Source organism: Trachinotus anak, unplaced genomic scaffold (genome assembly GCF_046630095.1).
Source record: "Trachinotus anak isolate AG129_WGS33_773 ecotype Australia unplaced genomic scaffold, CSIRO_AGI_Tana_v1 ptg000014l, whole genome shotgun sequence".
Taxonomy (NCBI): domain Eukaryota; kingdom Metazoa; phylum Chordata; class Actinopteri; order Carangiformes; family Carangidae; genus Trachinotus; species Trachinotus anak.
Window position 1 is genome coordinate 11,858,924 of NW_027273865.1, and position 20,979 is coordinate 11,879,902.

Sequence of the window (20,979 nt, forward strand, 5' to 3'; positions counted from 1 at the left end):
TGAGGCAGCAATGTTTTTGAAAAATGTTTCCATTCAGAGAATTTGCACCTAAAGTCAAACACTTTAATCAACCCTTTGAAACCTGTAAACCAGCTGATCGGACTGATCTGATATATCACTGCAGTTTTGTACTAGGACAAATGACTGATTAATCTCATCTGAAAGATCACCACGAGGTTTAGATTGTAGTTGGGTCCAGATTAACCTCAGACTCTGCTGTCTTTCAGCAGTAAAAACATTTTAATCAAACAGTGGTTTCCATCAGACTGGGAGCTGATCCAGCTGTTATCCACCTGTGCTGTCATCACCAGAAACTGATGTTGCTTCAGATGATTGGTCAGAGAAAAGGATGATACATCTCTTCAATTGTGGGAGGGACAGAGACACAAGCACAGAATGCAAGCGATTTAGCAAAATGTAAAAGGAAATGACCTTCATTAATACATACATTTGATGTAAATGATAAGGAAGTCATGAAGTGAACTAAAGTTAACTCGGTCAGCTGAGGTTGTTACCATTACGCTTTATAAACTCACCTATAAGCATAACCTCGCCCAGGATATCCTCTTCGAAACACTTCTTGGCATCTCTGATATGAAAATACAGAAGCGGAGACAAAACAAAAGACAAAAATTAGAAGCAAAACTTTTAACACACATGGCGTCACTCTGGCAGATACCATGTTCAGGCTACTACCGAGTCTGTGCAGGGACAGAGGTTGGTGGGTGTTGGGTGTTGTTGTTCTTACAGCTGTGACAAAAGTGTGCTTACAGTACCGGTACATCGGTTACTGTTTGTTGACCTGTCTGTGAGATCACTCGCAAAGAAAATTCTATATTGAGAATCAAATAACCCATTCCCCTTTTAAACTCAGCTTGGTTTTTAGTTTTAAAAGTAATTTACAGAGACATTCAACAAATAAACAAAACCTTTTAAAAAAAGGTGAAATACACTAAATGGTGAAAATTTTGCAGACACAGTGTGCATTGTGTCTGCAAATTGCAATTACAATGCTGACCTTGCAATGTCCAAAATATTGAACTTCCAGCAGTTAATGTTATCCATTAATGTCTCATTAATGGTAGTGGCACTGCATTACTTAGCTTCATCTAGCCAGCTAGCCTATCATTGTATTCCATAAGTTAGTAGCTAATGTTATTGACATGTTTTACTTTTATCTTACAATTAAATTGAAAAAGACCAAAGTAAGCATTAGACTAGCACTGTCTCATGTAGCTTAATGCTACCCTTTGTCCAACAGCTAGAAGCTAAAGCTAGCCTTGAAATATTAAGAGGTTGTGGGAACTAAAGCTGTCTTTGTAATTGTACGGTCCAAAAGTTAGCAGCTTAAGCTTGCCGAATGTTCAAAGGTTAGCTAATGGTTCCCTTGAAATTTCTAATGCTAGCTTTATAGTGACCAAATGTTAGAAATTTAGTAGCTAATACTTGTCTTATGAGGCCCAAACTTCAGGACTTGCAGCTAATGCAAGTCTTGTCATGTCTGATTAATGTTAGAGGTTCTGCATTACTTAGCTTCATGCTATTCATTTTTATCAGTAATATAAGATCATCACTGGCAAATGGTTAATGCTGATTGTGTACTTTGTAAACTGTATACACATTTTATGAGCTACCTGCATAAAAATCATGTAAGTATTTTCTTTTGAAAGTTTAGTGGCTGCAGGATGTCATCGCCTCATCTATAACAGCCATGAGGAAGAGGTGAGCGACCTGGCCGCCCAGACTCGGGGGTTTATGTGTTTACTGGCTACTAAACAAACGATGTTCAGTACAGTAGTTCCTTGCTACATACACCTAAATCATTACTTTTTGTTATTCAAGGGTTTCATCTTGAAGCATACAAGAGAGAAACATTCTCCTATATTTACTCATCACATTTAAGTATTAGTGGCATAAGTAAACAAGACATGTCATTTCCTCATAATGTATATGTGAAGAAGCTTGAAATTGTAGACATGTATGCTACTACCTTTTGATTCAGTACTAATATTGACTAATTATAAAATCCATATTGGTGCCAAATGCATACAAAAGACTTGACCACATCTGGCTCAAGTCCGGATCAGGTCCAGTAAGGATCTGGGCCAGATCCATTAAGGACGCAGTACAGAGCTGAGCCAGATCCAGGACGGATCCAGTATGGGTCTGGGCTGGATCCAGTAGTGATCAAATACAGATCAGGGCTGCATCCAGTACCGATCAGGGCCAAATCCTGTAGGGGTTTGGGCCAGATCGCCATGAAAGAATCTTGATCTGACCTGGAGCCAGCCCAGTTCTGGCCCAGATTTTTTTAAAAACTGCTCCGCCAGTATTGGCCCGTTGTGCCAAAGGACACAAGCCAAGGTCCGTTTTGCAGATCTGGCCCAGATGTTATGATGGTTTTGGGTCGGATCCGCACCAAATAATTTTTGCTATCTGGGTATACTCAATCGCCAATTTAGCAGCTAAAGTTACTGACGTTTTATCATGTTACATTCACTTTACAATCATTATGTTATAATTGGTTTCTTTTTACCATACTACTTAGAAGGCAATGCTGGAAGGTAGAGTAAGTGTCATTGTTTCATTTCAAATTAATTTTGAACTTGCGATAGGCATAATTAGCAGCTAATGTCACTGTAACTTTTTTGTTATCCCTTGACAATAGATTGTTAGAGGCCAAACTTAGATGCTAAGGATACTGAAAGGTTTCATTACAATAGTGAATGTATGTTCAATGGCCAAACTTAGCAGCTAATGTTGATTACAATTTTTTTTTTTTTACCATACTTGTTGCTTGTTAAAAGGCAATGCTGAAAGGAAAAGAAAAAATCTCTCTTTAATATTGAATCTGTGATGGCTAGAATTAGCAACTAATGTTACTGTAACCTTTTTGTTATCCCTTGACAATAGATTGTTTAAGGTCAACCATAGCAGCTTATGTTACTGAAAATATTATGTTTTACCAAGATTATGTATTTGATGGCCAATTGAGCAGTTAAGGTACTTTTATCCTGTTGCGTTCACTTCACAGTCATTATGTTGTCATTGTTTTTGTTTGTTTGTTTTGCTTTGTTTACCATAGTTCTAGCTTTTTAGAGGGCAACAGTGGTTAAGTTACATTTGATAAATGTTTCTATTCCATCTAATTTCACTAGATTATTTAAAGGCAAACTTAACACCAAATGATACTGAAAAGGTTTCATTTTAAAGTCCGGGTGGGGCACTTGTATATCGCCTAATAGTATTCCTGAGGTCCATCCCCACCAGCTAAAACAAGTACAGCTGTTAAAAATGCTAATTTTTCAAAACTATGTATATATTATAGTTAGTAAGGGGCCATTTTCAATTTGCCCACTTGAAATTATTTTTTATTTCTAGCAGATTTAGTAAAAGTACTGTAATTAAAATGACAGTAGTGACAGATTTTTGTTAAATCAATGGTCAGGATAACCATGTAGGTCCAGATCAAATGAAACACCAAAAAGAAATAGGAATCGTGTATATTACCTTTACTGTGCCAAATTCAAAGGAACTGCTGAAATACAAACCCCTTAATGAGCACATTTAAATCAATCAGCCACCAGGATGTGAAACTTCGTCCTCTCCTGCTTTGTTCATTTTTCTTTTCCTTCTCATCGTCATGTCTGGGAATTTGAGCAGCCTCCCTATCTGAACCTCAAGCTGTTTCTTAAAGTTCCACTCCTGTTCTTAGGAGCCCTGCTGACACTTTTGGCTGCAGCTTTTTTTAATGAAATCCAAAGCTGAATGTGTGTCAGCTGCAATCTTCAGTATAGAAAATAAAACTGTAAGAGCAGAGAGCAAAAATAACATACGCATCCGGTGGAATTGTTCCAGTTTTAAGATAAAATGTAGACATTTAGCATATGCTTACATTACAGAGTTAGCGGAAGAATAATGTGTAGTAGAAATATTAGGAGGAGAAGAAATGACTTGCTTCACAAGCACACTAATAATAGCTGCAGGAAGGGGGCTGGGAGCTCTGTGGGATTCTTCAAAGAGAAGGTTTTTGACACTCACATAAGGTTACTTCGAGATAAGAATATCCATCAAAGAAACTGTGACAGTTATGGCCGATATACAGCCATATATAGTGTACATTAGCATTTCTTTGAATCACTTAAGATTTTGAGTGCCATTATCCACCCAACCTGTGTATTACATATCTTGAGTATTAAGCGTTGTTACAACAGCTCACATCAACATGCACTAATATAAGCAATTTGTATAATACTTTGCCCTCAATCAGATATATTAAATAACAATTAAAAATATAAATAATTATTTTGGCTGTATTGTGTGCTAAGACGGGAAAATGTATTTGAGCATAAAGGCCTAGCTTTTGGAGTTCCTTTTCAAATATTTACATTTGAGCGAATAATGTGTTCTATTTTGAAAAAATCTAAAGGTTTTTACATATAAGTCTAAAATGAAAAATTATAGACAAATAGTATATTAAATACAGTAACTACTGTGTGTAGATGTAAATACTTCATGAAAATCAAAGTATGTAAAACAAATTTTACACTGAACAATATTGTGTCTGAATATTCTAACTTCTTATGAGGCTTTTGCCTGTATTCTGTACGAATAAAACCCAACAACGGTTATTTTATTGATACTGCAATACAGTGGTAATCTCTGTTATGTTTCTTGATATACTGTAGATGTCAACGCTCATACAGAAGAATATAAAACATAAACTTATTTTGTTTATTCAACTTCTTATAATCTCCTTTTATGTAGAAGAAATCTGTTCTTTCATTTCACTGTTGTTTTTTTTTAGTACTGAAGGGTGATATGCTTTAATATCCTGTGCTTATTTCAACAACTTAAATAGCTTGGTTGGTGTTAGACCTGTCTATCAAGCTTGCAGGAACAGAGCTAATGAGTTTGAGACTAAATAAACCTGTGGATAAAAAAAAACAATACTGTAGTGCATTATCCATATTGTGAAATGTATACATTCACAGTGCAAATGATGCATGGAAGCAAAAAATTTGCATTACGTGCAATAGCCACATTTCTCAGGAAATGAAGGTGCCAATAAGCAACACCTCTGATAAGACTCACTGCGAAACAGCGATGGTGTCACTAACTTGGCTCAGAATGAGATTCACCTCAGATGACCGAAGCACGAATAAGCTGAATATCACCATTTCCTGCACACGTGGATGGATTATGAGACAATGGGCTCCTGCGCACAGACATGTAAAAGCCTCCCACCCCTTCTACAGAGGAGCAAGACACCCAAACTTATAGAGACACAAAACAACTACAGATGACATGCCTGTGTATTGTTGTTTTACGTGACTTTGTGGTCATTTTGAGGTTTGTGTAACTTTTTTTTTTTGGTTAATGGTCATTTTGCATCTCTTTGAGTGGTTTTGTATTTCGTTTTGTATTTCTTTGTAATTGTTTTGCATCCTGTGGTTGATTTGCTGACTTCCCAATAAGAAATTGTAACAGTCACCTCATACAAAGGCTCTTTGACCTCTTGTCACTATTGGGTTTATGTCCAGTAAGCCTGTTTAGTAATCCTACCATGCCTGTCCAGGCTTTTTCCAGTTGTGATGCATATATGCATAAACCAGTATATGTGTCATGTCACCGCATCTGTTGAACAATGGAAATGTACAGTTCTTTAACAGATGCAGCAAAGGGTAGCATGAAGGGACCTTGCAACACGGGAATGATTGCCTGGCAACCTACACCAGTCTTTTTTATATTTTAGTGAGTGGGTCAGAGGGTTGTATTCAGAGTGCACATGCTTCCATTTTTGCAACATTAATATGGGAGTTTAGGTGACTGTAAGATAGTTTTTAAATTCAGCTTATGTTCTCTATGACAAAGAATAAAAAATGTACATAAACACCCCATTGTAACAGAATGACTGAAGAAACAGAAAACCACCCATATATAGTATGAATAAGCTATCATTATAGTCCACTCCTTAACATAAGATGGTGCTGTTATTTGGATGTCTGGTTTTGTCTGGTGCATTAATGTATGGTTTTGCACTGCCACCTGCTGTTTATTTGCAGGAATCCAAGCAGCTATGTACAGTATATTTAAGCGATGAAAATAAATACAAAATAAATTACATTAGCTGAATCTTTGAAGGATCCCTTTGTTGCCAGCAGTACAGACCTGCTTACAGAGGATACTGCTGTTCTCATGCAGATTTCCGATATTGCAAAAATGTTCTGCTCATGTATTCATTTAATATTACACTTATATATGATCAGTAATTTTATGATGCTTTGGTAATATTTATTATTATTTTACTTTACTTTACTTTACTTTACTTTACTTTACTTTATTTTCTTTATTTATTTATTTTTTGTATGTTTGTTTGGTTGTTTTCTTCGATGTAGGACCGGGAATGAGAATTGGACCAGTGGAAAAACTGTTGTTGTTGACTTTACAGATCAAAAAGCACAATGATGTACAGGCATTTCCTGTCTGTGAATGGTCCATCTTCCGCCCTGATGCCCTTGCAGCGTTGATTAAAGCTGCTTAAACCCTCATTATTGTCTTACAGGCAACAGCAACTTGTGTTCTAGCTCATAGTGGTCACGGCTGCGGTTGAAAAGTCTTTTTCGGTTCGGGGGGCTTCCTAACTGGATGAAATATTAGTAGAAGTATTTCAGTGGCAGCCCTATAAGAGTTGTTCGGTTTCTCTAATTGATAGAGAAAGGAACTGCAGTGCTCCTTTTCTTCCTCCTTCAGCACTGGAAAAAGTGGAACTTCCTTTACGAAAGGAGAGGAGAAAATGAGATCCCACAATTCCTTGCTGCAGCAACATTTAAAGCGACGCACCATAGCCCCAACCGACCCACATAAATATAGAAACAACAGAGCATCTGTTGTATGTTTGTGACACAATCAAAAACTTATGGACATCCTTGTCTAAGCTCTAAATCCATAAATATAGATTTATTCTCTTTCAAATCTGTCCAGATTTCTAGTTAACAATATCATCATAAAAAAAAACAAAACAACTATGTACATAAATGTAATTTATCAAATCCCCTCCCATGGTTTAAAGCACTAAAAATCAATTTGCTCCATTTAACATAACTATAAAAATGTCAAAAGTGCCCATATCAGGAAACTCTACATACTTATGACTGAATATACTTAATTTATTCTGACCTCAGTTCCCTATTTTTATGTAAGAATTATTTTAATGGGTCAGCCTTCTCTGCTTGTGTATTCCTTTCATGTTATGTTATTTCAACATTTCAATCGTGTTCAGTCGTTTGTTTTTGTGTTTTGGAAAGGAGTAAAGTACTCAAAATTGTGCTTGATCACAGTATTTGAAAAAATGTACTTTGTTGTTGTTACTTTCCACGAGTAACAATTAGTAACTGTATGAAAAAATTTGATATATATTAACATATCACACAAGTTTTCTGCAGCATGAGTACTTTTACTTTTAAAACTTTAAGTACATTTTGCTCATCAAACTTCTGTACTTTTACTAAACTTCATCGATATACAACACTTGTTTGCTAAACAACGTAGGCTTATCGGGATGTTACTTTGCAGACACTAACTTTTGTGATTAGGTTGCAGGTAAGGTTTAGTTATGATGACTCTTCGACACAGATCCTGTTTGTTCATCAATGGTGCTCCACCACCACTCCTGTGTCAGCTAAACTCTCCCGCAGCTGCTCTGCAGTCATGTGGGTTTTCTTTTCTTTTTCTGCCCAGCAGAAGTGCAGGTTTTTCTGAATCCTCGGTCAGTTGCCAGGAGGGGCCCATGAATGTTGAGTGTTACCACAAGGATTGAAGAGTCAGACAATTAATAATTCTTTACCTGCCAAACAAATCCTGATATTGAGTTAGATAAGACTTAACGAGTTCATGAAATTCTGAGACTTTACAAACAGAAGTGCGCCCACATACCACAATTACAATCATTTTATTGTGGTAGGCCTAAATGAAATAAAAACTAACAGTGAATTAACGTCTGAGGAAAGGCTAATTTTTAACTCTTTTTGCTGCATAGGTTGTGATTTACTTCTGTTCACCTCAAAGACAGCAAAATATACAATTTCTATATTATATTACATACAGTCTATCTATCTATCTATATACAAACATAATCCCAGAGAACAATATAACCACAAGAGGGTGTGTGTCGACACTTTCCCCATGATAACATGCATCAGGGTCGTGCATGTCTGGCACCACCTATCTCCTGTCAGTCAGCGTTCAGGGCTCCACCCCCCTGCCTCCCCCTCCCCCCGCCCCCTGAGCTCTGTAGCTATGGAAACTCGTCGATGGCAACATCCACCAGTCTGCTCTGCCTCCATCCTCATACCTCTCAGAGGTGCTGAGTGTGTGCAGCTGTTACCGATAAATGAGACGCTGCAAGATGGCGATTGTGCGAGTCGCGGCATGTTTTGTTCTGTACACCTGCCTCGGTAAGTTCTGTTTTTTCCTGTCGGCATCGCTGTTGTTGAAATCGGCTCCGCGCACAGGGAGGTGCGGCTGGCTTTAAGTTAATCAAAGCTGTAAGGGAGCCGTGGGTGCTAACGTTAGACCGCCCGTTAGCTTGACGGTTGTCAAGAAAGCTGAAGCGTTATCTGCTGCTTTGTTGTGTCGGGCAGCTTTAATGTCACTGAGGCTTTTTCTCCAGTGGCGCTAACGCTGCGTTGCTGTTGTACGGAGCAAATCCGGTAAATGGCGTATATTAGTTGAAAGTGCATCCTTCGCGTTTTAACGTATCGGTGTTAACGTTTGCGAAGAAACAAACAGCACAGGACGCGGGGCAGCGCTAACGCTGAATGTCGCTTTATTTCTTTACTCCAGGAAGCTTTAACAGATTGCCTCGACATTGTCATGTGTTTACTTGTCATTGACGAGTAATTCTGAGGAATTTTCCAGAATGAAAACAAAGCAAACGCTACTTTGGGCGAAAGGAAGGGCGACCATGACAGACAGTGAGGAGACCTGTTCTCACGGTCCTGACATTAGAGGTTCAAGAAGCCGCAGGCCTGCAAGAGCATCCCCCATAACATACGTCCACTGTATGTTTGTTCCTGCGGTATAACAGGCCCATACATTGTGATATACCATGATGAATTTATGTGTGCCACTGTCTGGTTAGGCACCATTTATAAAGGATTTATTATCTGTAATTAATGGCTTTATTAATGTTGACAGTCTTTTGATTTACAGATTTACAAGCCATTAATAACAGCTACTTTTGGGTTGGCAGCATGGCCTCTGTTAACCTCCTGAGCAAACATTTATTGCTCCCTCTGACCTTTATCATCAATTAGTTGGTCTAGAGGAAATTGATTGGCAGTTGCAATTATTTGTTAATCATTTTCTGTTTTAAAGTAAATGTGGCTAAAATTTCAAAAAAGTTCAAGCATCTCAAAGGTGAATATTTGCTGATTTTCTGTTATCTGTAATAGTCAACTGAATTTCTTTGGGATTTTTGGGGATTTGCATCTAGAGATGATTTTCATTACCTGTTAATCTGATCTTGATTAACTGTCAAAAATGACGCAAATGTGATGCATACCCAAAGATTTCAGTTTACCGTGATATCACGGAGTCAAAGGCTGGAGTCTGAGAATATTTGGCAGTGTTTTACTACTTTTGCTTGAAAAATTACTGAAACAATCCTTATTAAAATAGCTGCCAAATAGTTATGAATGAATTTTCAGACTAGCAGATAGACAAACAGAATTGTGTCCCTTACTTTAAATAAAACCCACTTCAGGGGTTCAGGGTACAACCGGTGAACCTGAGCTTTTGAGATCCAGCTGTGGTTGACAGAATGTGCAAAATCCTCCCCAGGACGACATTTGACTAATGGTTACATTCATTAGGAAGACCCCTCCAAGTCAGGTACAAGTCTGTGGTTCTAAATGTTAGTCAGCCATTAATAAAGGGTAATGACTTTCTCATTTTGTAATGAGCATAACATGTTATCTAATTAGCAGAAGTTGGTCAGTGACTTGTAAATACTCCAGAGGATTTGCTGTCAAACAGTCCATTGGTAAGACAAATGAATCTAAAAGCCGTCTATGAAAAAGTGTCACGCTGAAGGAGGATTAAAATCTGGAAACTCAAAACTTGTTCTTATTTATAGGTTATACCTATAAAGCTATCTAAAAAGCTCTTTATTTATTTATTTATCTTGCCGTGGCTGGCCGCCATGCAGAAATGTTACCAGCATAAACACTGAACCCTTTAAAACTGCTGCCTTATCAGGAAGATGTATCACTTTCTGTGAGTGCCCCTCGGTCTGGGCTGCAGCTAAGGATTATTTTCAATATTGATTTGTTGGCCAACTATTATGTTGATTATTAAGTATTTGTTTGGTCTTTTAAATGTCAGAAAATAGCATAATAATCATAATAAAGGATAATTTGATAGTTTAAGGTGACATGTCTTGTTTTGTTTGGGCCTAAAACCCAAGCATATTCAGAGTGCGATGATACAAAACAGAATCCTTAAATTTGAGAAGCTATTGACCTTTGGTGGTGATGAGGTGATTGATGCCGGTGAATGGGGCGTTATCAGTGCTGCAGGTCAAGGGCATCAGCTGAAAATATAGTCAGTCATCGTGAGGCTGTGTGGTTGCAGATGACATTTCTCATCGTGCCTGCCCCTAAAACAGCTGGAGTGCTGGGTTGATCAATGAAGCTGATGCTGAGTGATATGTTGTATCCACCCTGGTGTCCATTTGCTGTGGGGTCACCCTGGTGCTGCTGTGTGAAAATTGGCAGTGGAGTGGGCCGGTTCCAAATGGCAGATTGCGTCAGTAAGTGTTGAACTTTCGACCCAGGTCTCCTACAAGTGTGAATCAAATGACTAAACGACTGACAGGCAAAGCTTACATTTATTAGATTGTTGACACTTGTATGGTTCTGAAACAGACGTGACCTTGTAGCTCACAAGTGTAGCAGCATTCATGTTGTTAGACTAATATTCAATCGTCTGAAATTCCACCCTTTAGTTGTAGACTTCCTATAGATTTGAATAATGAACATGAATCAGAATTAGCATTGATTAATCCATACTTCATATAACTGAGACACATCGGTGCATTAAGTTGAATTATATGATTTAACATAAGATTAAATTAATCTTTTTGCTTTCTTCCTCTAGTTCTGATTTTGTAGTAAAATGGTATTAATCCCTTAACACCCAGTTTCATTAAATCTCCCCTCTATATCATTCAAATCTGTACTTTATCAGCTTGTTCTTGCTGCTCATTTACTCAGCAATGTATCTGAATAAAAAATTAAGTTATTTATTATTTTAGTATTTAGTGCTGCAAATAATGATTATTTTTATTGATTAATCTGCATTTTGTGTTATCGATTGATCTTCAGATTATTGATTAACTGATTGATGTCAGAATAGTAACAGTCATATGTAATATGAAAAGGAAGGGAAATCTTTACTTTTGAGATGCTGGAACCAGAGAATAATTTTTATTTTTGTTTTAAAAATGACTAATGACTAATTGTTGCCGCTCCAATTTACACTGAGTGAAATTTTCAAACCCTCAACATGTTTTTTTATTGCTACACCATTCTGTCAAATGAAAATATTATTCATGATTTGTGCACATTTCCTCAAGATACAGCCTGATATATTTGGTATCTTTTATCATGACTTTGTGCAGTCTGGTGCATCAGCGGGGCAGTGGGATTGCAGAGGTTAAACTTACTGGAGCTACATTATATCCCAGTCTTTTTTCACTCTGGGATCCTGCAGCGTAGGCGACCTTTTCATAACCGGCATCATAAGAAAACACAAGGGTAAAGTACAGTTCATGTGTCCATTTCTTCCATTTCCCTCAAGTATTTATGACGACATGACTGTCTCTATCTAATCTACTGGAGTGATTAATTGTTATTACATGGTCACTCCAGTATGCTGTGAATCCCAGTGGTCCTTCGTCCTCACTCTGCTCCATGTCGCTCGCAGCTAGCTCTGCCTTCAGCATATTTGCAACGACGACACTGGAATGTCTGGGAAAAAGGCTTTTTTTAGATGCACTGGATCAACAACTTTTTGTTGCAGGGATGGGGATGGGTAGTTGTTTTCACATTTAGCACATAAGAGGATTGCAGAATGTGGCTATTTAAGAGCATGTTTTTCTCAGAACAGGCTATAGACCTACTTTGTCTATGCATTACAATAACAGAGGGATTAAAAATGAGATTCTGTTTGCTTTCCACCCTCCTCTGAGATTATTTTTATAATTCAGAAATATTGTCTTCTCCTCAGCCTATATTGTGTCACAGGGGGCCCAAGCATTGTTGTATGAATGCCTTTATTTTAAGCTTGTATTAGTAATTAGTTACACATTGTCATGTTAATTGACTGTGGTTATTCTTTCCCACGGCCTACTTTTTGTTTTGTTGGGATAGAGATGAGAAGAACCTTTAACAAAATCATGTGCAGTTCGTATACTAATTTTGGATTTTGGTTACCCTAGTATTTACTTATGTACTGCAAAAAATAAAGACTGAAAATATTTCTTTTGTTTATTTTTTGGACATTTTTGGCCATAGAGATATGGGGAGGGTGACATGCAACAAAGGTTGCATTGAAGGACCTTTTATTACACACTATAATGTTATGATCCCAGAAATAATGAGTTTTTAACACATATTTGTTGTTTCTTTGTAATGTGATACTTAGCATTGTGATTGTAGCACATGTTATTAAATGGCTAATATTTGAAAGAGCTGTAGCTTTGAATTTGTTCCTGAAAATGAGTCCTTTCAATTTAGCCCTCAACTCCACACTGTTTTAGTCATCGAAGAAGCAGTTCAAAGCATCTAAGTCAGCAGTTCAAAACATAGTTTTAAGGCTGAGGACGCAGTATGTGCATATGTCAAGGGAGCGTTTGTTGGACGTGCTCCCCTTGTGTCTCTCAGGATGTCCAGTCACTCAGGGCTGGGGTAAAAATAGCTCTTGATGCACAGGGTGGGAAAGTCAGCAACAGAGACGGAAGCTGAGACCTGGGAGTCAGATCTCATCAGTATCTGCAGCTGTGCTTGTATGACCGGATGGTTTGGCAGGGCCCATGTTTCCATCACTTTCAGGCTGAGCATCAGCTATATGCTAGCCTCCATTGACCCCAAGCCATATTGTGCATCTCAGGGTCACATGTGTGCTAAGAAGGCTGCTTTGACTAAATACCTCAGCGTTAGTCAGAATGCCGCGGGCAAACAGGAGTCAATGCCACGCTGTATTCAAAGCCTGCTGTGACGACTATTATTGTCTACTTCATTTGAAACCCTTCACACTGCCCCCACAGGGAACGAATGCCTTCATTACTCAGCATGGGTGCTGTTAGTTGCATGTCTACCCAGCAATTACAATATTTGGAAGTGGCACAAACACAATAGGTTGAGTGTAGGGTACCAGTGGAAGGTGGAAACATGCTTATTAATCCTCAGCATGTTAAATCTTTTCAATACAGAAATTATGTGTACATCTGAAACTGTAATTTTCACATTTTTTTCACCTAATTTGTTGTTCTACACCCCACCCATACTCACTCATTTTCCGCTTAAGTTGACATTTTACTGGCCTAATTTTTTACAAAACTTGTGAATTCTGCCTCTTGCCATTAAAGTCTGACATTTACAAAATAACACTAATTGCTTTAAGGAGTTCACTCAAGCAAGGAACTTAAAATAAGTATATCTTGTGTTGTTGCCAGAGGGAAACAATGACGTTGATTAAATGTTTCAAATATAAACACATTCCCACTGTTAAGTTATTTTTGTGCTTCCAAATGTGTTTTGTTTGAGGATTTTGATAAATTATTTATTCTTTGAACCTCAGTGTAAATTAGTGTCACAGTTTAGTGAAGAGGCTCTTGTATCTTGTAATGTTTCATGGCGTTTGGCTTTTAAATAACAGTTTGGAAATTTGTTATAACTAAATGTATAAATTGCATACCCTTTCACAAGCCCCTTTTTCAATGAATAAATGCTTTAATAGTACATTGGCCCGAACAGTGAAATAGTTTGTTAGATAAAAGGAAATAGGAGCACTTTGCTGTAATGGGTTAATCACTGACTAATTCCAGCTGTTACTCAAAGATCTATCATCATCCAAACACTAGTGAGATCTAATGAACTACTGATGAAGATGCTCATACTTTAATGTCAGATATGTTTTTGACAAATCAAATATCCCCACGCACGTTACACAGGATACATTGTCCTCATCTTTTCTTTTCGGTAGCTTTTGTTACAAGAAAACCTATACTTCTCAGCATAAAAGTTTGAATACTCTTGTGCATCATGTCAAGTTATGCTGAACTAAAATAGCCAACATAATTAAAATGAAGTAATCATGAATAATTAGCAAATCCCTTGTTTATAAATTTACTTTGTATCACTCCTTGAAAAACTTTGGTAGACCAGGCTGTACTGCAGTGCTTAGTACAATGCCTGCAGTCTTATCACAAGATTTGACTTATTTTGGGGAGCAATTTGCATTCATGGTAATTTTTAATGCTTAATGTAAACAAATCAAACACAGAAATAAAGTGAAATACAATAGATTGTTATTTGTTTTTGTTTCTTTTTGTATGTATTTACTGGGTCATAATTAAATGAAAAACAGATGTTAAATGGCAAAAAACGTTGCCTTTTGTTTTTAATAACTGAATTGGGGACCTTTTTGTTCATTGTGACCTGACTTTTCCTTGCCACATTAAAATAAAATCACAACAGGGAAAACAAAGTAAAGAGGTGTATAACATTTCATTGTAGTCGAGCAGAGAGCAGCATAGACTTGCCAAAGCTAAATACAAAGTGCTGTCACTTCTTCATTTTCATTAGGAGGTGAGAGAGAGCGTTTTATTTTAAGAGAAAGATGCATCATCACTACCAAAATGAAAAACAATTGGATAAACTGTCCAGACACAGCTTTGTGGGCAGAAACTTATTGACAGTCACTGTTGTTAAAAACAGTGTCTATTAGAAAAGCAAATACAGATAAATAATGTGTGTATTGTACGATATTTCTGTTTGATTTATTTGCATTTAGGCATTTGAAATAATCTACAGCCTTAAATAAATTGAAAAAAAAAAACAAAAAACAAACATACGGTAAATACATAAATATAGTGTCCATGATTGGCCAAGACTTACATGTACCCTTGTTGGTTAACAGATTAACAGAAAATGATACTGTACTAAAGAAATCAAAGATTCGCACGTGTTGTGCATGGCGGCTGTGGAACAGCTTGGTTTTCATTTTGGAGCCCATGTTAACGGATTCAAGCAGACACACTGCCTGGGCGGGATGCACGTGTCTCGTGTAGCAGCATCGTCATGTGATCTAGAAGTTTGGTGTCTCGCCATTTTCTCGCGCAAGTTTTGCAGCAGCTATCGGCACATAAGACCTGTTGACAGTCGTTTTCACATCATACTAGCAATATTACACGAAACTGAAACCTTCCACTTCCAATGTCTAGGCTGACTCTGAACATGTCATAGACATGAAAAAATATGAATATATTTTTTTAACCATTTTTGCATGTGGAAGCAGTGGCATTTTAGCAGTGACGGAGCAGACGCGCAGCTGGTGCGAATCCGTGTTTTTCCGCAGCCGATCAGCAACAGCAGCCGTGACACACATGCCACACATCCAGTGTGTCTGTGGCATCAGATGAGAAATTGATGCTGCTCTGTCCCTTAAATATAGAGCTAAAGCCAGCAGTCAGTTAGTTTATCGTAGCACAAAGATTTGAGTCCTTACTTGATATTTGACCTTTTCAGCAGCTGTTTACTTTCAGTCTTGATCTTCAGTAATTTAAATAGACTGTAATTGAGACTAAAAAAAAAACCTTGGTTGCCTTGTTTGTATGCTTAATGGTATTGGCCTGCTGCATTGTCCTAAAACTGGAGGGACTATGTATAGAAAGCTTCCTACACTAGCTCTTCAGTATGCATGGAAACACCCCCGAACAAAAAGGCTGAAAAGCTGAAAGTCAGCACTTTAACCTCAGTCAGGGTTTCATTCCAAATGCAGTATGCTAGAGCAAAGCCAAAAAAAAAAGTGTCACTGTCCAAATATTTACATACCACTGTATTCCTATTTTTATTGCAGAAATTTAACTTCTACAACTCCTCTTATGATGATTCATCACCAGCCAAATTATTGTCCAGTTAACCACAACAAAGGAACCAAATCAAATACTGAAACCAGAACATTTCTACTAGGAGTCAGTTTATACCCAAAGGCTATAATGTGCAGTGCACATGTTGATTAAAAATGCACAACTTACACATTTGGCCCCAGGTGTTAATCTTCTTCAACAGAAATGGGAATTAATTAATACGATATGTTTACCCGAAATCAAATCCCAAGCCTCTCACACTCTCGTAGTTTCTATATTTATCTCTCTAATCCACTGTTTATTAGGCAGCATGCCCAGTGGATAATGTCTCCTAATGAAAAAGCTTCTGTATGCCATCAGGGTTACTCAACGTCTAGTGTTGTGCTTTCTTCCTTTTTTCTTCCCCACAGGCCACATTCCATCAACAGTCGGGGTGACTCTTCGAACCACAGACAAGATTGTGTGGGCAAATGAGTTCGAGCGTAAGTTGCTGGAAAATCACTCTAACTTATTTAGCCAAAGTAGCTTTTCTCTTCCTGATTTGAGTTGCCTTTCTCCAGCTCGCATGCATTCTGTTTCCTTCACAGCCATTGAACTGACCTGCTTAATAGAGTCCATCTCAACAAACAACCCCAGGATTGAATGGAAAAAGATTAAAAACGGTGTCCCCAGTTATGTGTACTTTCAAAACAAGATAGCAGGTAAACCGCTTGGAAACTCTCTCTGTTTGAAAACCTCAGCCACCAGACCACAGCATTTCAAAGCAATATGTCAAGACTTGAAGCTTAGCTGAATGAATAGTACCTTGATAGAACTTGGCACTGAATTCTGTTTTTAAACTGTGAAGTCATGCTGTGTATTTGAATGAGCAATTGTAAAGTGTTTTTTTCTCTCTCTCTGTAAAGGGGACTTGGAGCAAAGAGCTCAGCTCAGAGAGCCAGCCAACATTCTGATCTTCAACACTACTCGGTCAGACACTGCAGAGTACCGCTGCGAGGTGGCCGCCATCGATGATCAAAGGGACTTTGATGAGATACTTATTAGTCTTGCAGTGAGAGGTATGGTGGGCAGGTCCTTTGTTGGGATACTACACCACTAATGGCTGGGTACAGCACCTCTAGATTTTAGACATTCTTGAGGGTTAACAGAAGAACAGAGAATTATATTGTGCTTCAGAAATCAAAGATTTAGTTCATTTCTTTTTATATGATTATGGAAAATATATTTTAGGATTTGAGGGGTTTTAGAGAAATTTTAAAGCAATAGTTTGATATTCTGGAAATGTTGTTTATTTGCTCTCTTGACAAGACTGAGATGAGGAAATTAATACCAATCTCACCAGGCTGGTTGTTTAATATTTATAATTAAATATTAAATATTACTTATTGCATATCAGGATCTGCACAATGAACCTCCTGAGAACATTTCTGAATTGTTGTGAACATACAGTAGCTTAAAGACTCTCAGGTTGGCAAGCCAGTCTCTGCTGGATGTTCCTAAAGATCTGCCGAAAATATAGGGAGATCAAGCATTTAATGTCTTTTAATAGTTTACTTCTCTCTAATAGATGATCTCATTTGAGTGAAACTTCAAAAGAATGTGCAGACATGAGAGTGGTATCAATTTTCTCAACCAACTCTCTGCAAGAAAAAAAAAAGTGGGTTCTCTAAAATGTCGGACTATTTCTTAGCTTCAAAAAAACACTCAGTTGCTACCTTGCCCTGTAAATGTGATGAAACCTGTTGATTAGGGTGTGTCTGTGTCTGTGTGCAGTAAAACCTGTTGTACCACGGTGCAGTGTGCCAGAGGCAGTCACAGTGGGAACATCAACAGAGCTGCGATGTCTGGAGAACGAGGGCTTCCCTGCTCCTCAGTACCGCTGGTTCCACAACAGCGAGGAGCTTCCTCAGGACCCCAAAAACAGCCTGAAGTTTGTCAACTCTTCTTACAGCATCAACCCCGATACTGGAGGCCTGGTAAGAAAGACAGGGACATAGCCTATTTATAACTAGTTTTAGTTTTCATCGTCTGGACAAATCATTAAAATTGGGGGGAAAACAATATTATTATCACTATATTATTAGAAATGAACAAATTCTCCCTGTATTAGTATCTGTCTCAGTCAAATAGGAAGAGGTACCAGGCTGACAGTTGTGTTTGTGGATGGAACCTTTTAAGCATCAAGAATTTTCAATGACAGCTTATCTACTGTAAATGTGAACAGCTTAATCTAAATAAACCCTTAACCATCGTATGACTAATAGCAGGATTAATCCATGCTTGAAAAGATAGCCAGTGAGGAAGCTAAACCAAAACCTGGCATGCGGTATTATAGGAGGATAATGCTGCATCCAATGCCAGGGTGATGTGTTTAAGGTTCACTTCAAAAACATAATAAATGGGCAGAAGTCTTACATGTGGTTGAAATCCAACCATGTTACTTAACACATTTCATATAAATATATGTTTCATATAAATCATATATAAATAAAATGTTACAGAACAGTTACACTAATGCAATGTCAATGCACTGAAACATTTCTAAAAATGTCTCCTCAGAAATTTCGAAGGGTGAGGAAGGAGGACGCAGGGGAGTACTTCTGCCAGGCAAAGAATGATGCGGGATATGCACAGTGTACCGCACAAGTGATGGAAGTCTGTGAGTGACATGCGTACATGTACACAGATCTGAAAGGTTTTGAGGAAATTTCCGAGACTCTCTGAGAAAAAGATATGCCATGTTGGCTTCTGTAATGTTTGTGGACAGTACTCGAAACCCAAAAGCAAACTTAGTCAAAGAAGGATGAAGTTTCCTTGAAGAAGAGAGACTAGAAAGTTTTGCAGGTAAAAGGGGAAGCAGGTGATCAGAACACAGAATGACAGTGCTCAGTGGCTCATCTTACTGTGAGGTACAGTAAGATGAACCACTGAGCACCTTAATATGCTAATATGTAGCTGACAGTAAGTAGGTAGGGAAGAGTTTCAAGTCCTTTATTGCAGTATAGTTGAATTTTATTGAGTTAAAAGGTTGTTTCCTGTTGTCAACAATATTTTGAATGAAATTGCACTTAAGTATTAATGATATGATGTGTAACAGAAAGTCTTTTGACGATTATAGTCAAAATTAAGCATATCTCTCAGTCCACCTAGATCTGATGTAATCTCTGTGTTCTGTTGCAGATGATGTTGACATACTTGGGATTTTCCTGAAGTGCTTTGGTGGAGTGATTGTATTCTTCTGTTTGACGGCTTCCCTTTGTAATTGCCTTAGACGTGGATGCTTTAACAAAAAAGGCCACAATGAAAATAAGTGAGTATAAAAAGAAGGAATACTTTGCATTATTCTGCACTTCTTAAATTCAACGCTGCATTGAGGATTTTTTTTTTTTATGTGTCACTTTATTTATTTCAGCTACAATTGGCCAGTACAGCGTGATGGTGTTGACTATGGCGATGCAGATGAGGTGAGCCAAATCTGTGAAACATACACAGCAGTTATTGTGTGTCCTATTTACTATCAACAAAGGAAACTGTTAAAGAAGCAGTCCTGCAAATGCTAATTTTCTAATAATTATTTTTCACAGGGCCATTTTCGCCACAAGTCTTCGTTTGTCATTTGACAGCTGAGACAGAGGATAAACTGGAACCAAGACAAAAACAAAAACCGTTGAGGTTAACTTGCAACAACGATGCTCCAGATGGTTAAGTTTAAGGTGTGAAATGGCACATTATTCTCTGATGCACATCAAAATCAAATCAACCAACTTGCCAAAGTAATTTTAATATCATTTTATTGCACCGTTTCATGTTTTTATATTAATTTCCATGTGAAACATTAGGTTTTTACACCTTATTTTGTTTTGTTTTTGTAACAACACTTTTTAATCATACAACTAAACCATTTCAAAGCTGTGAAATTTGATATTTGGCCCACGGTGTCATTGCAAAAGCTGCTGGAAGCTACATTCCTTCCTCCTTGTTTTTTGGACAAATCCTCTTTTATAATTCTTAAACTTTTTACTCTGTACACTGACATTGTTTTACTAAAGTCCTTTACATTGTCTTTGTTCATAAGATAAACATGTTCTTAGTTTGTGGTCAGGAAGAGTAGAAACTTGTTTTTGTATATACTGTAGTTATACATGCAATAAGTAGCAGACTGCAAAAGGCTGATGAGCTCAGATTGATATGGCACAATTTATTAGCCTTTATTATATTTACAGACAATAATAAGTATGTACAAGTACAGAATTTGACTACCATATATCCCACTATGCTGCAAAATCAATATGTATTATAAAGGTGGTGAAGTATGATTTTTAGAGTGCTGTTTCTGTGTACAAGTGACCTTCTGTACTTTACTAATTATTTTGTGAGTATTGGACATATTGTCCAGTTTTGACTCAGTATTTAATGTACATAAATATATACATTTTCGATCTTTTAATTTTCATACATTGCACTCCATACCTTATTGTAAATATGGCAATAAAACTGTTTGTTGGAAATAACTTTGCAGTATTTACTGTGTGTGCAGTGTTGAGCCTGTCAGTTATAACAGTATATCATTTCAAACATTAGTGTCAATGATTTGTGTAACAACTCAGGAACTGTTGTAAAATGTCCACTGTTCATTTGATATTATTGCTATATGTTCATGTTATTTTGTTACTATTAAATACAATTGACCTGTAAATGTTTTAGAGACTCAAATGTTTCTTTTATTGTGCTGTGGAAAGGTGTTGTCAGATTGTAATCTATGTAATTTGATTTTGATATAGGATTAAAAATGATTTTGCAGAGGTAAGTGACAACAGGAAAAAAAA

At 37.4% G+C, this 20,979-nt stretch overlaps 1 protein-coding gene across 1 annotated transcript; it reads left to right on the plus strand.

The window, feature by feature from the left end:
* Nucleotides 1–8,292: 8,292 nt before the first annotated feature.
* Nucleotides 8,293–20,853, plus strand: jam3a (junctional adhesion molecule 3a). Its single transcript, XM_071495782.1, has 9 exons — nucleotides 8,293–8,456; nucleotides 16,564–16,635; nucleotides 16,741–16,854; nucleotides 17,059–17,211; nucleotides 17,927–18,129; nucleotides 18,713–18,812; nucleotides 19,334–19,463; nucleotides 19,566–19,617; nucleotides 19,738–20,853. Exons 1-9 carry the CDS (start codon nucleotides 8,393–8,395, stop codon nucleotides 19,771–19,773), a joined length of 924 nt encoding a protein of 307 aa, XP_071351883.1. The 5' UTR covers nucleotides 8,293–8,392; the 3' UTR covers nucleotides 19,774–20,853.
* Nucleotides 20,854–20,979: the final 126 nt, after the last annotated feature.

What these genes read in the sequence shown, in the direction of transcription:
- jam3a (XM_071495782.1), top strand. Translation starts at nt 8,393, where the DNA reads ATGAGACGCTGCAAGATGGCGATTGTGCGAGTCGCGGCATGTTTTGTT. An exon ending in CTTTCAAAACAAGATAGCAG is followed by an intron (nt 16,855 to 17,058) that starts GTAAACCGCTTG and finishes CTCTCTGTAAAG; the next exon opens with GGGACTTGGAGCAAAGAGCT. An exon ending in CGCACAAGTGATGGAAGTCT is followed by an intron (nt 18,813 to 19,333) that starts GTGAGTGACATG and finishes GTTCTGTTGCAG; the next exon opens with ATGATGTTGACATACTTGGG.